The 21,562-nt window shown below is 36.0% G+C and overlaps 2 protein-coding genes across 2 annotated transcripts; both read right to left on the bottom strand.

Annotated features, from left to right (window-relative positions):
- Window positions 1-9,900: 9,900 nt before the first annotated feature.
- LOC146002771 (uncharacterized) lies at window positions 9,901-10,383 on the bottom strand. The gene has a single exon (XM_083140706.1). It carries the CDS (start codon window positions 10,381-10,383, stop codon window positions 9,901-9,903), a length of 483 nt encoding a protein of 160 aa, XP_082996832.1.
- A 574-nt stretch (window positions 10,384-10,957) lies between these two features.
- Window positions 10,958-11,560, bottom strand: LOC146002770 (protein CFDP2-like). Its single transcript, XM_083140705.1, has one exon. It carries the CDS (start codon window positions 11,558-11,560, stop codon window positions 10,958-10,960), a length of 603 nt encoding a protein of 200 aa, XP_082996831.1.
- Window positions 11,561-21,562: the final 10,002 nt, after the last annotated feature.

Genomic DNA, 21,562 nt, shown 5'->3' with positions numbered 1-21,562 from the left:
CCTTGTATGACATGTAAGCACCCACTAACGAGGGATTCTAAAAAATTCAGCACTTATGGGGGGTCCTTTTTCATGTTGATACAATTAGAGCTGAAACCCCTATACCTAGGCACTTCGAGATATTTTTTGAAGAAACATCTTCAACATGTTTGTATGGTTGTCATTGGTGGAGATCTATAAATGAACCAGTCCATTATTCTTAAAAATGCTAATTTGAGCAATCAGAATACTACATTTTGAAATAGTTTTCCTTGTATGTACGCATTGCTTGCATTGTAGAATTATCTTCCTCAAGTTTACGGTTATTACAAGCATAAGAAAACAGTTATTCATTGTGACGTTTCAGGAGAACACACGCTCCCTTCATCAGACATTTATTTTCATTTTGACTAAAGATACAGTTACAACAATGGTTAGCAATTTTTTTAAACAAAAATAATCCGTTATATAATGGTTGTTGTCAATGTTACATTGTTGCAATATAGAAACTTAACAGTGAAAAGAAGCAATCTGTTTTATTTTTATTTATTTATTTATATTTATTAAATAAGAAATAATGTGATCTATTTTAATTATCTGAAATAAAAATAAAACAGACTGCTTCTTTTCACTGTTAAGTTGCTATATTGCAACAACCTAACATTGACAACATCCATTATATAACGGATTATTTTTGTTTAAAAAATTGCTAACCATTGTTGTAACTGTATCTTTAGTGAAAATGAAAATAAATGTCTGATGAAGGGAGCGTTTGTTCTCCTGAAACGTCACAAAGAAAAACTGTTTTCTTATGCTTGTAATAACCGTAAACTACAGGAAAATAATTCTACATTTTGAAAGTAGCTTTACTTTCCATAGCTGCATGAACAAAAGAGTTGGTTCTCTTGAGCTATTTGTGTACACTACTCAGTAGATAGGAAATATATGTAACTAATCTTATAAAAATTAAAGCTATTCAATTAAATATTATTATTATAATAATGTTAGAACTATTAAACTAATAATAATACTTTATGAATATTTGCCTGTACTTTTACTTCTATTTCCAGGTCAATGTGGTGAGTGATACTTCAAGTGATGACAGTGATTCCAATCAGTCTGAAGAAAATGGCTCTGCAGTTGTTGATCCTAACCCCAGCTTAGAGAGCAACTCAGAGTCACAAAAAGAATCATCAAGGTATGTAAGTGATTGCAGATATTGTGTTATGACTAGGGCATGCATTTTCAGGTTCTATAACAGTGTGGCTACTCACCAGGAATTCTGTGAATTAATTCCTGCAAGAATTCTGTGTGAATTTTTCTCCATACATGTTAAAAATTGCAAGTTTTATTATTCGAAATCACGTTGAATTTATAAATATTTATAAATGCCTTAAGACAAGTTTTTCACAGTTTACCTTGTATATTTATCGAGGAAGAAAAAGAAAGCTGCATGGAAAACGATGTAGTACTCTCTCAATTTGTTAACTTCGTTAGTGTCCTTTGCAGAACAACCTATCTAACAGAAAGGAGAGTTAGTAACACATATATAAACAAAGTATAATGAACTCCATTTATAAAAGACAAAACACAAAAAGGTTATTACACACATATCGACAATTTCAAAGGTCTTATAAACCATACAGACTATTTAAGTAATAAGTGTCACACATAGGACATTCCCCTGCATCGATGAAATTTTGTTACTTCTTTTTACCATAATCACTTAAATCCAATCTGTCAGGTGGTTTTCTTTGCTGCCTCTGACTTCTTCTTAACACTCTTGACTCAGCTGCTTCACATCTATCTAAATCTATGTTCTCTCTTGCAGCTTCTTCCACCACTCGTAATCCTTAAACATATCATTCTCATCTAAATATCTTCCTTCTTGGATTTCTGAAGATGCATCATTATTCTTATTGCCTGTTTCATCACTATCATGATGATTTCCTCTATCATTTTCTCTCACATTCCTCCGTTTTATCTGGTTTCCATGCACTAAATTAACATCTTTACCAACTTTAATATACCAAGTATATGTCCCTGCTCTCCGGACAACTTCACATTGAACATAGGATGCACCACTGGAATCTCGGTTGGCAAGTTTCACCCAAACTTCGACACCTCCTCTGGTATCCTCACATTTGTTTTTATCAGGAATATGCTTCAACCGATATACATCATCTTTCGGTCTCGGCTCAAATGCATACATCATTTCAGCAGGATATTTCAAATTAACAATGTTTGGAGCCATTCGGATACTATGTAGCATATCTAGCAAAGCGTTATTTAAATCAAAATGCTTGTAATCTCTTCTAGTTTCTTATAATTTACATCTCTGAGCACTTTTAATAATTTGTACGAGTCTCTCAGCTTGTCCATTACTAGCCGGATGATAAGCCGATGAATGCATCAAAGCAATCGCTTTATCTTCACAATATTTCTTGAATTCTGCATATTGGAAGGGAGGACCATTATCCATAACTAAGGTGTATGGTGGATTATACCTTGAACTTAGTCTCGACATAAATCCTTTTACATTCCTGAATGATGTAGAAGATAAAACTTCACATTCTGGCCATTTAGTAAATGCGTCAACAACGAGAAGCGACACTTTTCCTTGAAAACATAAAAAAATCCATGTATGCTCTCTCCCATGGCTTAGTTACTTCCTTCCAATCATTGTATTCTTTCTTTTTGGTGTCTGGTTTCACAGCATTACAAACGTCACATGATTTTACGTGATCCTCAACGCATTTGTCTATACCAGGCCACCAATATCTTTCACACAATAGCAACTTCATTTTAACTATGACATCGTGATTATCATGAGCTTTCTCCAAAACTTGCTGTATCATTGAATTAGGTACAATAACTCTAGCACTCCACAGCAATGTATCTTCTTCACATTGTAGTTCATTTCTTCTTCTCAATGCTTCGAACTCATTTGCATCTATATTTGAATCCTTTATCTTAGATTCTGGCCAACCTTCCATATCGTACTTTTGACCTGTCTCAACATCACATCTTGTTCTTGCAAAGTTTGGAAGACCTCTTTGAAGTGATCCATGAGCTTGATTGTATTTACAAACTGAATTCCGTCGAAATCAACTGTTTCCCCTTGCAACGGCAACCTTGATAACAAATCTGCTACTTCAACATTCTTCTTGTACACAATTTCATATTCATAATTAGCCAAGAACAAACACCAACGTTGAATCCTGGATGAAGCCATAATGGGTATATCCTTTCCATACTGTAGTAATTGTTTGGCGGGTAGTGAATCAGTACATATTTGAAAATGTTTTCCATAGATATATTTTCTAAATCTCTTCACAGTGGATATAATTCAATGCACTTCCTTTTCATGATGAGGATAAGCCATTTCATGTTTTGAAAGAGTAGTAGATGCACATTTATTGTTTTCAATTCACCATTAATTCTATGGCATATCTGAGCTCCTAGTCCATAGCTCGAAGGGTCACATATGATTACTGTATCCTTGCTAGGATCAAAGGGGGTTAAAGTTTTGGATGACTGCAGTGCTTCTTTAACATTTTTGTACTGACTTTCACAGTCATCACTCCAATTCCAATGCACATTCTCCTTTAATAATTTGTACAAGGCTGGAATCAATATAGCCACATTTGGAATGCACCTTCGAAAAAAATTAATGCCTCCCAAAAACGACTTCAATTCCTTCACATCGCGCGGACGTGGACAATTAAGCAATGTTTCAATCTTACACTGGCATGGTTTAATTCCTTCCGCAAAAAGTTAATATCCTAAATATTGAATGGATGATTTAAAGAACTTGCACTTTTCCAAATTAACCTTCATGTTATATTGAGCTAACCTGTCCATGACCTCAATACATCTGCTAACCGTTTCTTTCAATCCAGATCCACAAATTAGAATATCGTCTTGATATGGCATTACATAATGCAGACCTTGCAATATCTGTTCAATTACTCTCTGAAATATTTAAGATGAAATTTTAACTCCAAACGGCAATCTTGTATGTTGCAATAATCTCCATGGCGTTTTCATTACAAGCAACCTTTTCACTTCTTCACTCAAGGCTATTTTCCAGTAGGCTTTTTGCAAATCCAAACTAACAAATACAGCATTTCCTTTAACTTTCTGGAAAATATCCTCTAACAGTGGTAGGGGATAAGAAGCGTTTTCTATGTATTTGTTCAGTGTACTTTTCAAAATCTCAATTTTTCTTTTTAATGATAACCATTGGACTGGCCCATTCATTAGTATCAACTTTTTCATAAATGCCATTTTCTATCAATTTATCCAATTCCGATTTTACCATATCTTTAATTCCATAAGGCACATTGTAAAGTCTCTTAAAAATCGGAGTTGCGTCCGGTTTAAATGAAATATCAGCTCTAAAATGCTTTATAGGTAAGCTTAAATTGCCATCAAATGTAAGATGAAATTCTTCCTTTAGAATATCAACGATCCCGTGAATATCATTAGTTTTTATATAACTGTCACATTTATTTAATATGTGCTTGACATTAACAACATCATTGCATTATTTACTGTGACATTGTGTGTATTAATATCAGGCTGCACAGAACAAGTTTCCCTTGGACAAATTTCAGTCAACTCACAATGTAACTTGGGGAACATAATTTGAATCCAACTTCTTCCTAAAAGTGGATATTCTAAATGACAGTTAATTATGTACAAATTTAGACTATAGAACTGATTTCTCCACGCAACAGTTACATTAACCTTTCCCAGTAAAGGTATCACATTATTACCAGCACCTTTCAATGTACAGTTAGGTTCAGATATTTGTACATTTTGCAGAAATGTTTGATAAAAACCTTTTCTAGCTACAGATGCTTAGAATCCAGTGTCAATCTCAAACTTTGTTTCATGTCCATTTACACTAATTTCTACTAAATATGCACGCTGGTTAGTGTTGTAATCTAGTTCCCTTGTACACACTTTTAAATCATTTTCAGAATCGTTGACCACATGTTGTGATGATCGAAGGCTGGATGTCTGATCCACGATTTCTTCTTTATCAACTTTACTATTAACGTTGACTTGTGCATTATTAGAATGCGTAAAAATAGTGGCAATAAATAAATCTTGACTGGCAGCTGTGTTTGTTGGATTAGCTTCAGAGTTAGGTACGGATTCTAACTCAGTTGTATGAGCAACAAATCTGTTATTGTGTTCATAATTTGTGGAATTTCTACGTTCAATGATAATCCTTTTAAAACATTTCAAATAAGTATGGCCTTGCTTCCCACAGAATGAACAGTAGCTTCCTCCATAATATCCTTGCACTTTGGACTTTGATTTATATGATTTTGAATTCTTACCTTGATCATGAAGATTATTTTGCTGATTGCTAAGTTTGGAATCATTTTCATTTTTACGTGAAACCTTATTCACTTCATGAAATCTTCTGTCATTGCTCTTGTACTTAATAGTCATTGTGCCATGTAAGTTCACTTCATAGTAATAATCCTTCATATCACTCTCGAGTTTTTCCATTTGTCTAGCTAACTCAAAAGCTTTCTGGAATTCCATGATGTTTTCTGCTATTATTTTCTTCCTAATAACGTCAGACCTTAAACCGCTCACAAACGTGTCAAACAATGCAATAGGTAAAAACTCACCATATCCACATGCTTCACCTATATATCGGAGCCTTTTTGTAAAATCTTCAACCATCTCCAAACCCAATTGCGTAAATTTTCTTAACTTAGACGTTTAACTATAAAATTACTACTTGGATTGTAATAAGAAATGAGCCTATCAGAGATTTCCTTGATCAAATTCTTCTCTTGTAGTATTGGAGAGAGACACACATGACACATACGAATTGAGAGACTTTGCTTTCCTCAGATATGTTGAACACTTGGCAGTAATTATCATATCTTTCCAAATAAGAGTTTATGGATCCTTCATCTGGATCATATTTGTCAAATCTTGGCACGTACGACATGATGCCTACAGCAACGATTACATCCAATTAATCATAGACAAAACTCACCTAAATATGTACTATGCCATTAAGTATTTTTCTCGTCCCCATTTAATACATCTGTGTGTGTTTGGAAGACATGCGGATCTCACACAAGGTGTCGAATAGATTATAAATTATATGCACACATAATCCAACATTAGTTAATTGACCACACATTACCATTCAACAAACTATAATGAACTCCATTTATACAAGACAAAACACAATCTGTTTTTACCCACATATTGACAATTTCAAAGGTCTTATAAACCATACAGACTATTTACGCAATTAGCATCACACACATGACAGTATGTAAGTGATTACAGACATTGTGTTATGACTATGGCATGCATGCATTTTTCAGGTTCTAAAACTATGGCTACTCACCAGGAATTCTATGAATTATTGGCTCCAGGAATTCTGCATGAATTTTTCTCCATAGATCTGAAAAATTGCAAGTTTTATTATTCGAAATTCCATTGAATTTATACATATTTATAAATGCATGAAGACAAGTTTTTCACAGTTTCCCTTGTATTTTTATCGAGGAAGAAAAAGAAAGCTGCGTGGAAAACGATGTAGTACTCTCTCAATTTGTTAACTTCATTAGTGTCCTTTGCAGAACAACCTATTTGACAGAAAGGAGAATTGGTAATACATGTATAAAGCTGAAATGGAGAAAATATCTGTTTGAATGTGTGAATTTTCTTTACATTTACACTATATTAAATGACACTTCTTCACTACTTACAATCAGTATCAATGTCGTAATTTTTTAGTCATCAGATTAGGACAATGGAAGAATAAAGACATGTTCTTTGATGGAGGTGGATCCTCTTATTACTCGAACCAATGTTCGACATCCAGCACTTGTGAACACTGCCCAACCCCCAATGTGTCAAAAAAGGCCATAACCTTCCTTGCACTGACAATTCATTCTTTGTTTGGGGGACACAATAATATTCTGTATTTTAAATTTTAATGAATGAAGATGAAAACAAATTTCTCACAAATTTGTTTTGAGTGTGTGTGTGTGTGTGTGTGTGTGTGTACATCAGACATGACTGTAAGGACCAGTACCAATGCCCGAATGAAATGCTTTACTCGTTGCCTGCTACCCCTCCTTTTGAAACACACAGGACAAGCTTCTTGATGGGTACATTGCACACTTGTTTCAGTGTGTTTTGTTTCTGTAAGATGAATTCACTTCCCTCACATACAAGGCACCTGCCTTTACTGTCTTCTTCATTACCACTATTGTTTCATTGGTGATGTAACTAACATATATCGTGCTTTAAAACTGGATCCTAACCAAAATGGAAATTAGTGAACAAAAAAAAAATTAGTTAGTCTATAATTAGCACAGCTAAGTTACTAACCCTTCTCCTTGCTGTTGAAGTGTACTTTTTCTATTATATCATCAGTGACAAATATGGTTGTGTCACTTTTTCTTTATTGCCAGAGTGGTTAGCACATCAGGAGTCCCAGGTTCCAATCCCAGCCTGGGCATGGGTTTTTGGAAGTATCCATTCATCAATTCATCACATTATCACTCATCCCCATCAGCAATTAGCCAAAAGTGGCACAAAAGCAAAGTAAAATAAACTAAATCAATCAAAATCAAACATTTTCTTTATTGCGTGCAGTGCTGCATCACTCTTGAAACTTATTTAAACAATGATTTTAAACATGATAATAATTGTTAGTAATTATTTAGTTGTTAGTAACTGCTAAAAAGTGTCACATCTGAGAAACCAGGTATAAAGAAAATTCACAATATTCTTATTTGAATGTAGCACATATATTCCCAAGATATCTTGTGACTGATGTTTTTATGTGAGTCATTCATAGTGTAGTCATGCACTAGCAACTCCATCACTTTTTGTCAATTTTGATACAGATATAGCCTGATCTGGACTGTAATAATTGTAAATTGAGATCCAAACCAATAAGTTGTCTACTTGTATGTATCAAACCAAGGAGTCCTTTAATGCAAAGCAACAACATTTGCTAGACTTGGATTTATACAATGAGGAGGGCAAGAACTAACATCATCATTGTGAGGCCCTGTGTATAGAATTTTCGTTCTAATTTAGGGGAAGTTATTTGAGATGTTGTGTTATATTTTTTGTGTATTTACCACATTTGGATTATATGATGGTGTCTCATTTCATGCCTCTTTTCAAAGCAATGTTCACAGAGGAAAATATGAGCTCGAGCTTTCCAACACCCCACCCCCACCCCCTTCTAAACAAATCTATACTTCATATTAGAGACTGTGCTATTGGAGAGGCTCCTTGTAATTTTATTGATCAGCGCACAACTTAGGAACAGTCACCACATTTCACTGGAAAAGAAAATGTACATAAATCTTTGTATTTATTCTTAAAGTTTCCGTGAGGAATTACATATCATCAAGGTTTCATTGCAAAATGTGAAAACCATCTAAATTAGATTAACAAAATATTGCAAAAACTCTACATGGATACATATCAAACTGTATAACATGTATTGTATTTAAGCAGATATATATCCGAATTCGGAAAATTACCAAAATTTTGATGAACTAGTGCAAATGATGTATAGAGTGATGTAAGTAGAATGTCACTGCACTCCACCTGTGCAGTGGAGAATAGAATTAGGAGTTCATTGTAAGTGAATTACTGCTAACTTACTTCTTCTTCTCCTTCATGCTGTTAGGCATCGGGGTCCTTCAACAATCTGCTAAAACTCTTCCTATCTTTTGCCATTCTCTTAACTTCCATTAGTGCCTTTCCTCCTTTGGTAACCATCTCTGACAGGTATTGCTCCCATTCTATCTGAGGTCTTCCTCTTCCTCTACTTCCTTCTAGTCTCGCTTCCATTACTTGTTTCAGTTTTCTTTCTTCTCCCATTCTCATGACATGGCCATACCAGCCCAGTGTTCTTCTCTCTATTATCTCTTCAATTGATTCTACTTGTAGCTGTTCCCTGGTTTTAGTGTTCCTGATTCTATCTCGTCTGGTTTTTCCTACGACTCTTCTGAGGTATTTCATCTCTGTTGCTCTTAATCTACTTTAATGCTTACTTTGGACTGTTAAGCTTTGTATGCCATAGAGCATCATTGCTATAATTATGATTTTGTAAATCCTTAATTTAGTATTTTCTTGTAGCTCCTTTTTCCCTACTATTGTATTACTTATTTGGTAATATATTTTATTTGTTTTTTTGAACCCTGCTATTTATTTCTTCTTTTACTTTTCCATCGGCTGTTATTATTGTTCCCAAATATTATTATCTATTCACTTGTTCTAGCTGTTCTCCTTGCCATTTTATTTCCAATCTCTCTTCATTTCCATGCTTTGATATATACATTACTTTACTCTTCTTTGGGTTCACTATCATTTCTCTCTTGTATTGAGCTGGCCCATTCTATTACTGTATTTTGTAGTTCCTGTTTTGTTGATGTTATTAATGCTATGTCATCAACATACAGAAGTGATTGTACATAAACTGGTTTCAGTTTCCTATTTCCAACCTTACATTTTCATGTTTTTCTTCTACTTTGTTTATGTATTTGATCCATTAGTATTATAAATACTAAGGAGCTGAAGCTATCTCCTTGTTTAACTCCTTTGTTCATGTTAAATTCTTTTGATTTCTCCCCTCCTATTCTCACTATTCCTTTAACTGTCTTGTAGACACTTTGTATTATTCTTACTAATTTTTCTGAGGCTCCTATTTTCTGTAACGCTGACCATAGTTGCTGTCGTGGTACTGTATCAAAGGCTGCCTTTAAATCCAGAAAGGCTACAAACAGTTCTTTTTCTCTGCTAAGAAATTTATCTATGGCTTGTCATAGCGTAAAAATGTGATCTTGCATTTGTCTTCCTCCTCTGAAAGCTGCTTGTTCTTCTTCTAACTCCTCCTCTACTTCATCTCTTAGCCTTCTTTCTAAGATTCTTGTGTATATATTTAGAGCTACTGAAGATAGACAGATAGTTCTCACATTTTACAGTGCTACCCTTTTTGTGGATTGGTATGATCATGTTTCTTTCCCAATCTTTGGGTATTTTTATTCTCTTCCATGCTTCATTACAAATCTTCCACAACCATTGTACAACTTTCTTTCCTCCCATCTTTATTAGTTCTGAGTATACTCTGTCTGCTCCTGCTGATTTTCCTAATTTCACTCTCTTTATTGCATCCTCCACTTTATGCATTTTTATTTCATCCCTTCCATCCTCTTCTACATTTGCACTCTCTATTGTATCTTCTTCATTCATCTTCCCATTTTCAGCTCTAAATGTGTTTTCGTAATACTTACTCCATTTCTTCAATATGTCTTCAGTTTCTGTTTGGATCTTTCCTGATTCATCTTCTATGTTTCTTATTCTCTTCCCATGTTTTCCTTTCATTGCTTTTACTGTCTGCCAGAACTTTCGACTATTCCCTTGGTAGTTTTTCTCTATTTCTAACCTAAACTCTTCTCATGATTCTTTCTTTGCTTGTCGGGCTGCTTCTTTTGCTTCACTTCCCCTCTGAACATACTCATTCCATTTCTCCTCTGTTTTATTTCTTCCATGCTTGTTTCTTCCTTTTAACGATTTCTTTAACCAAGTTATTCCACCATCTTGATCTTTTCTTTTGATTTCCTACAGTTGTTAAGCCACAAACTTCTGTAGCTGTTTTAATCAGTACTCTTTTTAGAATATTCCATCTTTCTTTTAATTCTTCTTTATCTTGGTTCTGGATACTTAGCTTTCTCTCTCTTTTGTTCAACTCTTCCTTCACTTGCCTTTTAAATTCCTTTTGTTTGCATTCTGTCCTTAGTTCTCCTATTTTAATTTTTGTGTACTTTTTGTATTTGTTTAGGTTCCTGAAATTTTGTTTTCAATATTAGTAATTTATGCTCGGTGCTTAGTTCTGCACTTCTGTACACTCCGACATATTGTATTGCATACCTTGTATTTTCTGTGTAAGTGAAATAATCTATTGCACCTCTTGCTCTCTCCTTTCTGCTACAAATGTTATTTTATGTATTGTTTTATGTGGGAAAAATGTATTTTCAATCATTCTCTCTCCATTGCTATTTTTCACTGTTTCTGCTGTATGCTTTCCCATACACTCGTTCCCCTTCTCTGATTCATTTCCACTTCTGGCATTCCAGTCTCCCATGATGATCACATGTCTAGCAAAGTCCTTAGCCTTATTTATAGTATCCTGTAGGTTGACATAGAAAATATCTCTTTCACATTCATTTGCATCCTCTGTAGGTGCAAAGATCTGAATAAATGATACCTTCTCCTCCATTTCCATATCTACTCTTAATATTCTTGATGTAATTGGTTCCCAATTTACTATTTTCTTTGTGCATTCTTCTTCAAATATTATACCTACACCTTCTTTTGCTCTTGCTTTCCTATCTACTCCTGAGAATATTAATGTATATCCCTTATTCATCAGCATCTCTCCTGATCCTTTCCTTTTGGTCTCGCTTATGCCTAAGATTTTAATTTTGTATTTTTCCATTTCTTCTATTAGCTCACATTCTTTTCCTGTCAGAGAGGTTATATTCCATGTTCCAATAATCATTTTCCTTTTCTTGCCTTGTCATTTCCATTTCATCTGTCAGACATCTACCTTATGTATTCTCTGAATAAAATGAATTTCAATGCCACGTGGGTTATTAGCCCTACGGTGAGTCTAGCTGAATGAAGGGGCCGCCTTCTTATGGCTTTCCGGCCTGCCAGTTTGGAGGGTTTACTCCCTCGCAGTGTCACAGCCATTCTGTTGCTCCAACTCTGCCTGTGACTGTCTGGTTCTAGACTCTTTTGGGCTGATGTCCTTATCGACTCTAGGCCAGTACTGAAGAGGCTGCTGCCCCTCTTCAGGGATTTTTATCGACTTCCCAGTCTAGATCCACAGTGTTTAGCAAAATCAGGGTCACCTCGAGAAGGATGTGTTCATCGAACATGCACTGCGGTCTTGGCAAGGGAGAGGTTATATGTTCACTTCACCTTACCCTGGGTCGCCCCTCTACCCCAAGTGAATTACTGACTTTATAATATTTTATGTATATGGCTAAATTTCTGTAATGCACAAAGTAGTATGCATGGTACAGTGTTCCGTGGTATCATTTGCCTGATAATTAAATCAATCAATAAATAAAAAGGTGTAGCCATGCCTAATGCTCATTCTGAGCACCCACCTTCTCTCATGTAGCGGAACACACAAGAATTTACTTTATGGGTCTCTTATACAAAAAAATCTATCTGACAGATGGAAGATTATTGCAAAATTAAATACCTTGAAGATGGTTAGGTAAATTAAAGTTTGGAATTCCTAAACAACAAACAATATTTTTGTAGATTGTTATATCTCGTAACATTTGCAACTTGTGTTTGTAGATGTATTTTAAGTCTGAGAATGTAAGATGACAAATGGAAACTACATACCTTAAATACTTTTAATATATGTCATTGAATTAAATTAGAATTTTTGGAAATTGTAATCTCACAGATCCTTAATATTGTTGATATTTATTGATTTGCTTTATTTTACTTTGCTTTTTGTGCCATTTTTGCCTAATTTGCGACGATAGGGATGAGTGATGATATTGATGAATGGATTCTCACAAACATCTATCCCCAGGAACTCGTGACCCCTAGTGCCGTAGCATGATGTGCTAACCACTCCACCATGGGGGACTGCTATATTGTTGATATATGTGTGTGTGTGTGTGTGTGTATTAGTGGTAAGAAGTGGTAATATGTAAGGTTGAAATAGAGAAAACATCTGCATGTATGCTTGAATTTTTGTAATTTCATTTTGAAATCATTATTTATAATTAATTTTTATCATGGTGCTAGAGTGACCACCCTGTCAGCAAATTGTTTATCATACATTGTGCTATGTTGATTAATTTATGAGGGCCTTTTTTCTTGTAGTGGCAACACTGTTCGTATATGCTTGTTAGTTTTTGCTGTAACTAAAGAGGATCGGATCTTGTTTAATCTTGTTATATGGATCGCGTGTAGGTGTTTGGTGCTGAAGAGCACTGTTAGCACTGTTATGTGGTAGTTTGAAAACGTTAAAGTGAAGTGTGTGTATACTACTGCCCTGAACAATGTTCACGAGTGAAGTACAGCAAATGTTCATCAAACTTCAGGTTGAATGTAGATGGAATGCAGGGCAAATTCACAAGGGCTTATGCGAGGCATGTGGGGACCATGCTTTACCATATTGTACCATTGCCAGATGGGTCAAGGCATTTGAAAGTGGTCGTGAATCAGCCACGATAGGATATGGTGGCTGGCATCCTTGTATGGCAACAGATCCACACCACCTTGATGCACTTTGCAGATTGCTGGAGAATGATCGGTGTTGGACATGTAGTGAATTAGCAAATGAACTGAAGATTTCACCATCGTATGTATACCAGATACAAACTCAGGACCTCAGCCTGTGTAAGATTTCGGCAAAATTAGATTTTTAGTTTAGTTCTTCGTCTGAGGAAGACCCTGATACAGGGTCGAAACGTTACGTGTTAAGTGTTTTTATCTTAATAAACTGCCTCGGTCAGCAACTTATTGGTTTCAAAATGGGTACCGCATATCAGGACTCATCATTCTCCATGATAACACAAGATGTCATACAGCACAAGTGTTGCAGAACGTACTGCATCAATGGGGTTTGGAGATGTTGAAGCACCCACCTTATTCTCCTGTCATGAGTCCCTGTGACTTTGATTTGTTTCCCAAGATGAAGGAAACACTTTCCAGGCGTCCTGACCATCTTTTTGGTCACACAGTAGTGTTTGTGCACACTGGCACAAATGGAAGCTATCAATGGCATCCAAAGACTGCCAGATGTTTTGAATTGTGTTCATGCAGCAGCAGGAGATTACAATGAAGGGTCGTAAATTATTCCAGGTGTGTATCTTCCTTCATGTCTCTTCCTCATACATGTTGCCACTACAAGAAAGAAAAATGACCCTCATATCTTTTGTATCCTGCATGCTCTCAAAGAATGGATTTTTGTACGCACTGTTGCAGAGGTTTTCAGTTGTTTGTTTCAATTCTCAAAGTTCTCATTGGTCAAACATAGAGACTAAATGTAGTGATGTACAATTTACTTTGTAATACTATAATCATTACATTTCATGGTGACCAGTGATTCACTCACTGCATGGATTCATTTTAGATGTGACAGTCAGCTAGATTACAAACTTTGGCCATGTTGGCATCTGCAGCTGCTGATGCATGGGGCATCAGTCCTAGCTTTCAATCCCTGTGCGGTCATAATATGAATTCATGCCAGGTGTAGTGGGAAGAGAGAGGTGGAAGTGCTCTTCAACCTGTTGTAGTACTGTCCTTGGCTGCCATATTTCAGCTTTCACTTTGTAGAGGCAACATTCATTGTATAGATCTAAAAGTTAGTTTACTACTACTTCTAATCAATAACAATGCTTGCTTTATTAAGATCACATGAAGCTATCATATGCCACATTTTCAGTTGAAGTTGAAAGTAGGATCTTGATGTTTAATAGCATCTGCCTTCCTCTTCGATAATTTGCACCTTTACCCCAGAGCGAAGTGGGTGATGTTCAAACTAACACATGTGAGGGAAAGTGGCAATTGTACTGATTGCAACTCTTTCTATTTGCAAGATTTTGATGACGCAGGATAGCAATGGGGAAAAGATAGTTGTTCCTTTGCAAATTTTGATGCAGCCCAAATATACCAAATTCCTGCTGAGGTCAGTCAATTAGAGTACATGATACTGAAATCAATTATCAAACAAATTTATGGAAACATGGAAAGCATTTTTTTTTCTATTTGGTGGTGATTAGAAAGTGGCACTCAAATGCAAAACACATAGTTTTCAGAAGAAAAATCAGGAGTAGTCAAATATTCTTGTCATTGTTTATTTAGTGATGGAACAAGGCATATTGTATATTGTTAGGGTAGTGATGATACAAAAAATTTCATTCATTACTTCTTTAAAATATATTATTTTTTGTCACTGATTTTTATCTTATCTAGACTAAAGTATAAAAGTACACACAATCTGTCAAATTAATATTTTGTGTATCTTCTGTAAAAAAATACCCACATATAAGAAATGTGGATTGGGAAACATGCATGTAACATCCTGAAACCCACACAACTCAGAAACACTTTTTCCAGAATGTTGACAAAGTTGACTCAGTCATCTTGGGGAGTTAACTTCATTTCCTTAAATAAAAAGGCATTCAAATGACTTATTAAAATTGTCTGTTATGCTGCTTGAATCATAATTTTCTGATGGTGGTCTTTAAGTGTGGAAACATCTGTTTTAAAACTTTGAATGAGGAAAAAGGAATACAACATTTTGATAGACAATATCGGAAAAGTGTGTAATTTGTTACGGTATGTTGCAAACGTGGTATCCATTTTGAAGTCTGCAATGTTGAATTGAATGTGATTTATAAAGATAGGTGGTCATTGGACATATCAGTATGTGCTACAACTTTAAAAGAAACATGGCAATGTGTTTAATATCAACGTAACTTGAAGGCCAAATGTTTTTTTCATTAAAGATACTGTGATTAGTGAAGAAGTAACCCAACAATACTTTTGTGGATGGTTGCAGTCATTTCATACCCTCATAAAAAAAATTAATGCCATGTAATCATTACCATAATTTGTGTTACTACTAATAAATGACTGTTTGTTGCAAATATAACTGGTACATAACATTACAAGATAACAATACATTCACAAGGAGGCATATCCTGGCTGTCATTCAAACCCAGAACCATGGCATTGTTGTCCCATCTGAAGAAACTACCAACACTCATGTAGAAGTTCAATATTTTCATGAGGTTATCCATTGTGTATTCTTTCTCCATCCTTTCTTTAATTTTTCTGTCAGTGCCCTCTCGTTCAAGGACTAATTCCCCCAGCTGTATTATTAATTAGTAGGGAATATATAAATGCTTTTGAGAATATTGGTGGACAATTTTTGTTGACTCCCACCTAGTACTTTCCCCAATTCCCTTGGACACCCCTGCAAAAATATTCTAAGGTAGCTTCTGATATTCTCTCAAATTCATATTTTTATTTTCCTAAGTGTTCTGATAGATCATCCCTGCATTTCTATCTTGTAGATATTCACTCACTGTGTGTCACCTGACCTGTGCGTAATATTCAACTTCTAACTACCTGCACAGGGCCTGAATAGGATAAGAACTTGTATCATTCGAATGCGAATAAATTTCGAAAAAAATTGAATGAGTGTATTCAACACCAGAGGAATTCAAGTATTGTTACATAATGAACCAGTTATTTCCCTAAGAAAAATTGTATGGCATCTACGCTATAGTTCATTTAGTACATTTCACTCTTACACACATACCTATTTGATGGCCTTGGCAGCTAATTACTTTCTTTTTTCAAAGTACTTGGTCTATTTTTATGGTACAATGCACGGAGATCATTACAAATGTTCTTTTGAAGCTGATGCTGCCAACAATAATTCCTAACTATGTCTTTCTCATTCTAGTGTTTTAATGAAAGCAATGTACATGAAGAAATCTACACCTTCAGTTAAACATTTTCACAGTGGTACCAGAGATAAGTCCCACACCTGCAACATTTGTAATAAAGTATTTTCTGCTAAAGATGCTTGGAAGAAACACACATGCGTTCAAACAGGTCAGAAGACATTTTCATGTGAGATCGATGAGAATAAGTTGCTAAATAAATGCTCTTTGAATAATAGTTTACTCACCAACTTGAATGGAACAACATATTTTTCCCCATTGTGTGAAAAGTCATTTCAAAAGAAGGATAGATATGATGATAACTTGAGGAGGCACACTGGAGTGAAGGATCACAGCTACAATACCCGTAGAAAGTCGTATACAACAAAGTTATATCCAGAGTCTCATTCCACTTGTGCAGAGAAGAAGCATGATCGTAAAATTGGTTGCATAATATTCAGAGGAGAAGGTGAACAAATCAGCCACTCAAATGTTCACATGATTGCAAAACAATTCCTCTGCAACATATGTAAAAAGTCTTTCAAGTATAAATATGAGCTAAATAACCACATGCTGTGTCATAGTGATGAAAAACCATGCCAGTGTGACATATGCAAGAAGAATTTGAAGTATAAAGTGACTCTTAGCAATCACATGTGGTTACATGCTGATGATAAACCTTTCCAATGTAGTATATGTAAAATCTCTTTCGGTGTGAATTCACAATTTAATGCCCACATGCAGCGGCGACATATGGAAGAAAGACCCTTCCAGTGTACCATATGTAAAAAAGTTTTCGTGCAGAAATTAGACCTTCTCTACCATGTGCGGACACATACTGACATAAGGCCATTCCAATGTGACATATGTAAAATGTCTTTCAAGAGGAAAGTAAACCTTAATGAGCATGTGATACGTCATACTGGTGTTAAACCTTTGCAATGTGACATATGTAAAAAGTCTTTCAATTATACCAGTGTAACATATGCAAGATGTCTCTGAAGCAGAAATCTGCTCTTCATGCACACATGACGTGTCATGCTAGTGAGAAGCCTTTTCAGTGCAATACATGTAAATGGTCTTGCAAGTGTAAATCAGGCCTTAAGGAACACATGCAGTGTCATACAGATAATAAACCATTCCAATGTGACATGTGTAAAAATTATTTCAAGTCAAAAGCACATCTTCACGGCCACATGAAGTGTCATATGGATGAAAAACCTTCGGTGATGAAGCAATGAGCCGATCAGTGTTGTGACTGGTACACTCGGTTCAAAACTGGGAGAACTTCGACGGACAAAGATCCTCGAAATGGGCGACTGTCCACATCAACAGACCATGTTCACATCAACCTTTTTTCGATTGGCAAGGAATAGTTCATTACGAATACATCCCACGAGGACAAACAGTCAGAAGGAATTTTATGTGGAGGTTATGAAGAGGTTAAGACGCGTAGTGATGCGGAAAAGGCCTGAGCTTTGGCGGAACCAAAACTGGACGCTACACCACAACAACGCATAGGTTCACACCGCTCTACTGTGACTGAATTTTTGGCCAAAAACAGGATGACGGTGATTCCTCAACCTCCATTTGGCTCTGGCAGACTTTTTCCTCTTTCCAAAATTGAAATCGACATTCAAAGGTCGTCGGTTTTGACACAATTGATGACATCCAACAAAAATGTACGAGGGACCTAAAGAGCATTCCGGAAGAAACGTTCCAGGATGCATTTCAAAGCTGGAAGAAACGTTGGGAGCGATGTATGGCCAGCCAAGGACAGTACTTTGAAGGAGACAAACATGAATAAGATGTACATGTTCAGGTAAAGTTGCTATTCCAACAATCCGGTCTTTTTTTAACACACCTTGTAGTTTATTTCCTCTTTTCTCGATTTCCATACTTGACCGCCAATTATTACATGCAGATTTGTGTTTAGGGGTTCACAATTAGTGAGTAGGCAACATTTCATAGAAATTGGAGAGTGGTCCTATATTGTAAACTCGTTCCCAACCTTCTTCACCGAAAAATACCTACTATCGTGTTCGTCATGTGTGCAAATTGTACATTATGCATGGATAGCCCCACAAACCATTCCGATAAGGTTAGGTTTAGTTAGGTTAGACAAGCATAGTTAAAAAAAAGAAGTGGTTGGAAACACTTGACATGATTTCCTGGTCAAAGATGTGCCACAATGAAAGAAAATTACTCGAAACGTTGGAAATCTTAGAGAAACTCATTTCCGTAAGTAGTTTCTTCTGTAAAAATGAAGAAATGTGTCTCCAATGTATGAAACTGTTACCAAAGTCCCTAAATGCATTCTACTAAGGTTCAGATTTACTTCTACATTCATTTCCACTAGTCTACAACACTTACATTCTCTTGTCAACAGAAAATACATTGTCCATGGGAAGCACACATGCTTGCGTAAGGTAATTTTTAATTTGTTTTTTCGACATAAATACCTTTTTTTTTAAATCCAAACACTGCTCATCAGTTTAACCTTCCGGCACTCACACTGTGGTAAAAAGTACAACAATGTATAATTTTTAAAAGTAAAATGAAAAGCTTGGTCACCAACAATGGATTCCGCCAAAGTATTCATTTGCTGGTCCTTCCTCATAGTTACTGATAAATATGTGGTTTTATTAGTCACTCACTTAGTTGCAACAGAAGAATGACACAGTGAATGTGTGTCTGTTGTACTTTTTACAATGCATGAGTACTCTTGTGTTCATTTTTCAATTCCATCCCCATATTTCGTTTCACCTTGTTATTTTATTCAATGATTACTAGTATTTGTGATAGAGAGAATTAGAGTAAAAGGCAGTAATAAATATTAAAATAAAAAAACTACTTCATTGAAGAATTACAATGGTATGACTGAAAATAGTGAGTGTTGTAAAAAATACAATGCGTGAGTACTCACGTGATAGAAATAAGCACAAGCGCCAGATGGTTCAAATTGCATTTGATAATTATTGTCAAAATTATACGATAATTAGTTTTCCTGCTAGGAGAATTTGAAAAAAAAAATCATAAACCAATCGGAACCGTTACTTTCCACATATGCACTGCCATATGTATGTCTAAATTTGCTAATGGATATGTGATCTTTTGTGTGTTGTGTGTGTGTACATGGAATATAGTATGGTATATGGAACTATCAATTCTGCAAATAGGTGATCTTAACTTCTGTTTTTATATTACAGACGTTCCCAGTGGTTGAATGTAGTTGGAAAGCCAGACCTAGAAATGCACAATGTGGAGAAGTACAGCATTTGTGCATTACATTTCCAGGACTGGTGCTTTACTTCTACATTCAAGAATACGCTCATTGTGTCTGCCGTACTTACTTTGAGTCCAGAAATGGAGTACTGTCCCCCGGTAAAGCGGCAACAAATCAGTGATGGTGGTTCGTTGGTGACTACAACCACTGTATGCCTAGCAAGCACCACTCCAACCCCAGTGACTACTACCAGTGATGTTGTAGGTGGTGTCGTGTCTGCCCAACAGACACCACCACAACCCAAGTGTTCACACCCAGTGTTTTGGGAGCTGGTGTCTGTTTAGCAGACACCACCCCAACCCCAGTAAATATTCCCAGTGTTGCCACCCCAGTGACAAAAGCCAGTGAGTCTGAAGGTGTAAAATATAAGGTTGAAGTGACACCAAAAACAAAAGAAATTAGAAGATTAAGGATTACAGTTAGTAAATTGAGGAAGAAACTAATTAATACAAATGCACTAAAAACAACCAGTAGGAAATTTGTTTTGGAACAACTAAAAAACATGGTCCCAGTAAATTTATACACATTTTTAGAAAAACAAATTTGTGTTAGTTCCAGGTCTCCTAGAGGTCGAAGGTGGACCTTAAAAGACAAATCATTAGCTTTGAGTGTCTATCTCCATGGTCCCGCTGCGTACAAAGCTTTATCTAAAATAATTATTCTTCCCAGTAAACGGACACTAATAAAATCAATATCTCGTCTCACCCAATGCTCCGGTTTTTGTCCAGTGCTTTTAAAAACTATGTCTATAGTCGCGAAAAAGTTGCCCCAGAGGAACAGAATATGCGTGCTCTCATTTGATGAATTGGCCATTAAAACCAGTGTTGTGTATAATCAGAAGTATGTTGTTATAGATGGATATGAAAATTATGGTCCGTCTGTAACGTCTGATCATGAACCAAAGTTACCTCCAATGCACTTGTGTTTATGCTCAGAGGCCTATGTAGTAACCGGAAGCAACCCATAGGCTATTTCTTCAGTGGTAATGGTGCTCCCTCTTCAGTTCTACAAGCCCTTTTGAAGGAGGCATGCTCCAAGATTGCTGAAGCTGGATTAACATTAGTGGCTGTTGTCTGTCATCAAGGTGTTCATAATCAACGGCTAATTAGAAATTTAAATGTGACTCCAGATCACCCATTTTTTGAGTATGAGGGCCGAAAAATGTTTGGCATGCATGATCCGCCACACCTGCAGAAATCCGTAAGGAACAATCTCCAAAAGTACAAAGTACTCTTTGGAGAAGGACAAGAGAAGTCTGCTTCATGGAGCTCCATTAAGAAGCTCTATGAAGCAGACTCAAAGCTAAAATATCGCAGTTGTCCCAACCGTTCAAAGCACCATACTGATGTCAGCGGGTTTGTGGCCATGCGTGTCTCCTTGGCAGCACAGGTCTTCAGCCATTCTGTGGCTGCAGGTCTGTGCCTGTTAACATCTATTGGTGAATTGCCCTCAGGAGCTGCCTTCACGGCAGAGTTTTGTGCAGAAATGGATGGTTTGTGGGACTAATTCAATAGCCATTCATTAAACCATGTCAAAATTTTGGGAAGGGCAGTGACAGATGGGTCACCACATGTGGAATTTTGGAAATCAAAGTGTGAATGGATACAATCATGGCAGTTTGTTAAGGCAGATGACAGTAAATGAACTCCACCTTGTAAAAAAGTGTGGTTGTTAACACTGAATGCTGTCATTCAGTTATGGGAGGGCTTGAGAAGTGAAGACCTCAAGTTCTTGATGACAAAACGTCAACCAGGATTGTCTTGAGAATACCTTTTCTTCTTTA

Source organism: Lepisma saccharinum, chromosome 19 (genome assembly GCF_977018435.1).
Source record: "Lepisma saccharinum chromosome 19, izLepSacc3.1, whole genome shotgun sequence".
Classification (NCBI taxonomy): domain Eukaryota; kingdom Metazoa; phylum Arthropoda; class Insecta; order Zygentoma; family Lepismatidae; genus Lepisma; species Lepisma saccharinum.
This window is presented reverse-complemented; position numbering and strand designations above follow the sequence as displayed.

Bases quoted from the DNA above. Each gene is read 5' to 3' on its own strand.
- LOC146002771 (XM_083140706.1), bottom strand. From the start codon at position 10,383: ATGAAAGGAAAACATGGGAAGAGAATAAGAAACATAGAAGATGAATCA.
- LOC146002770 (XM_083140705.1), bottom strand. From the start codon at position 11,560: ATGATTATTGGAACATGGAATATAACCTCTCTGACAGGAAAAGAATGT.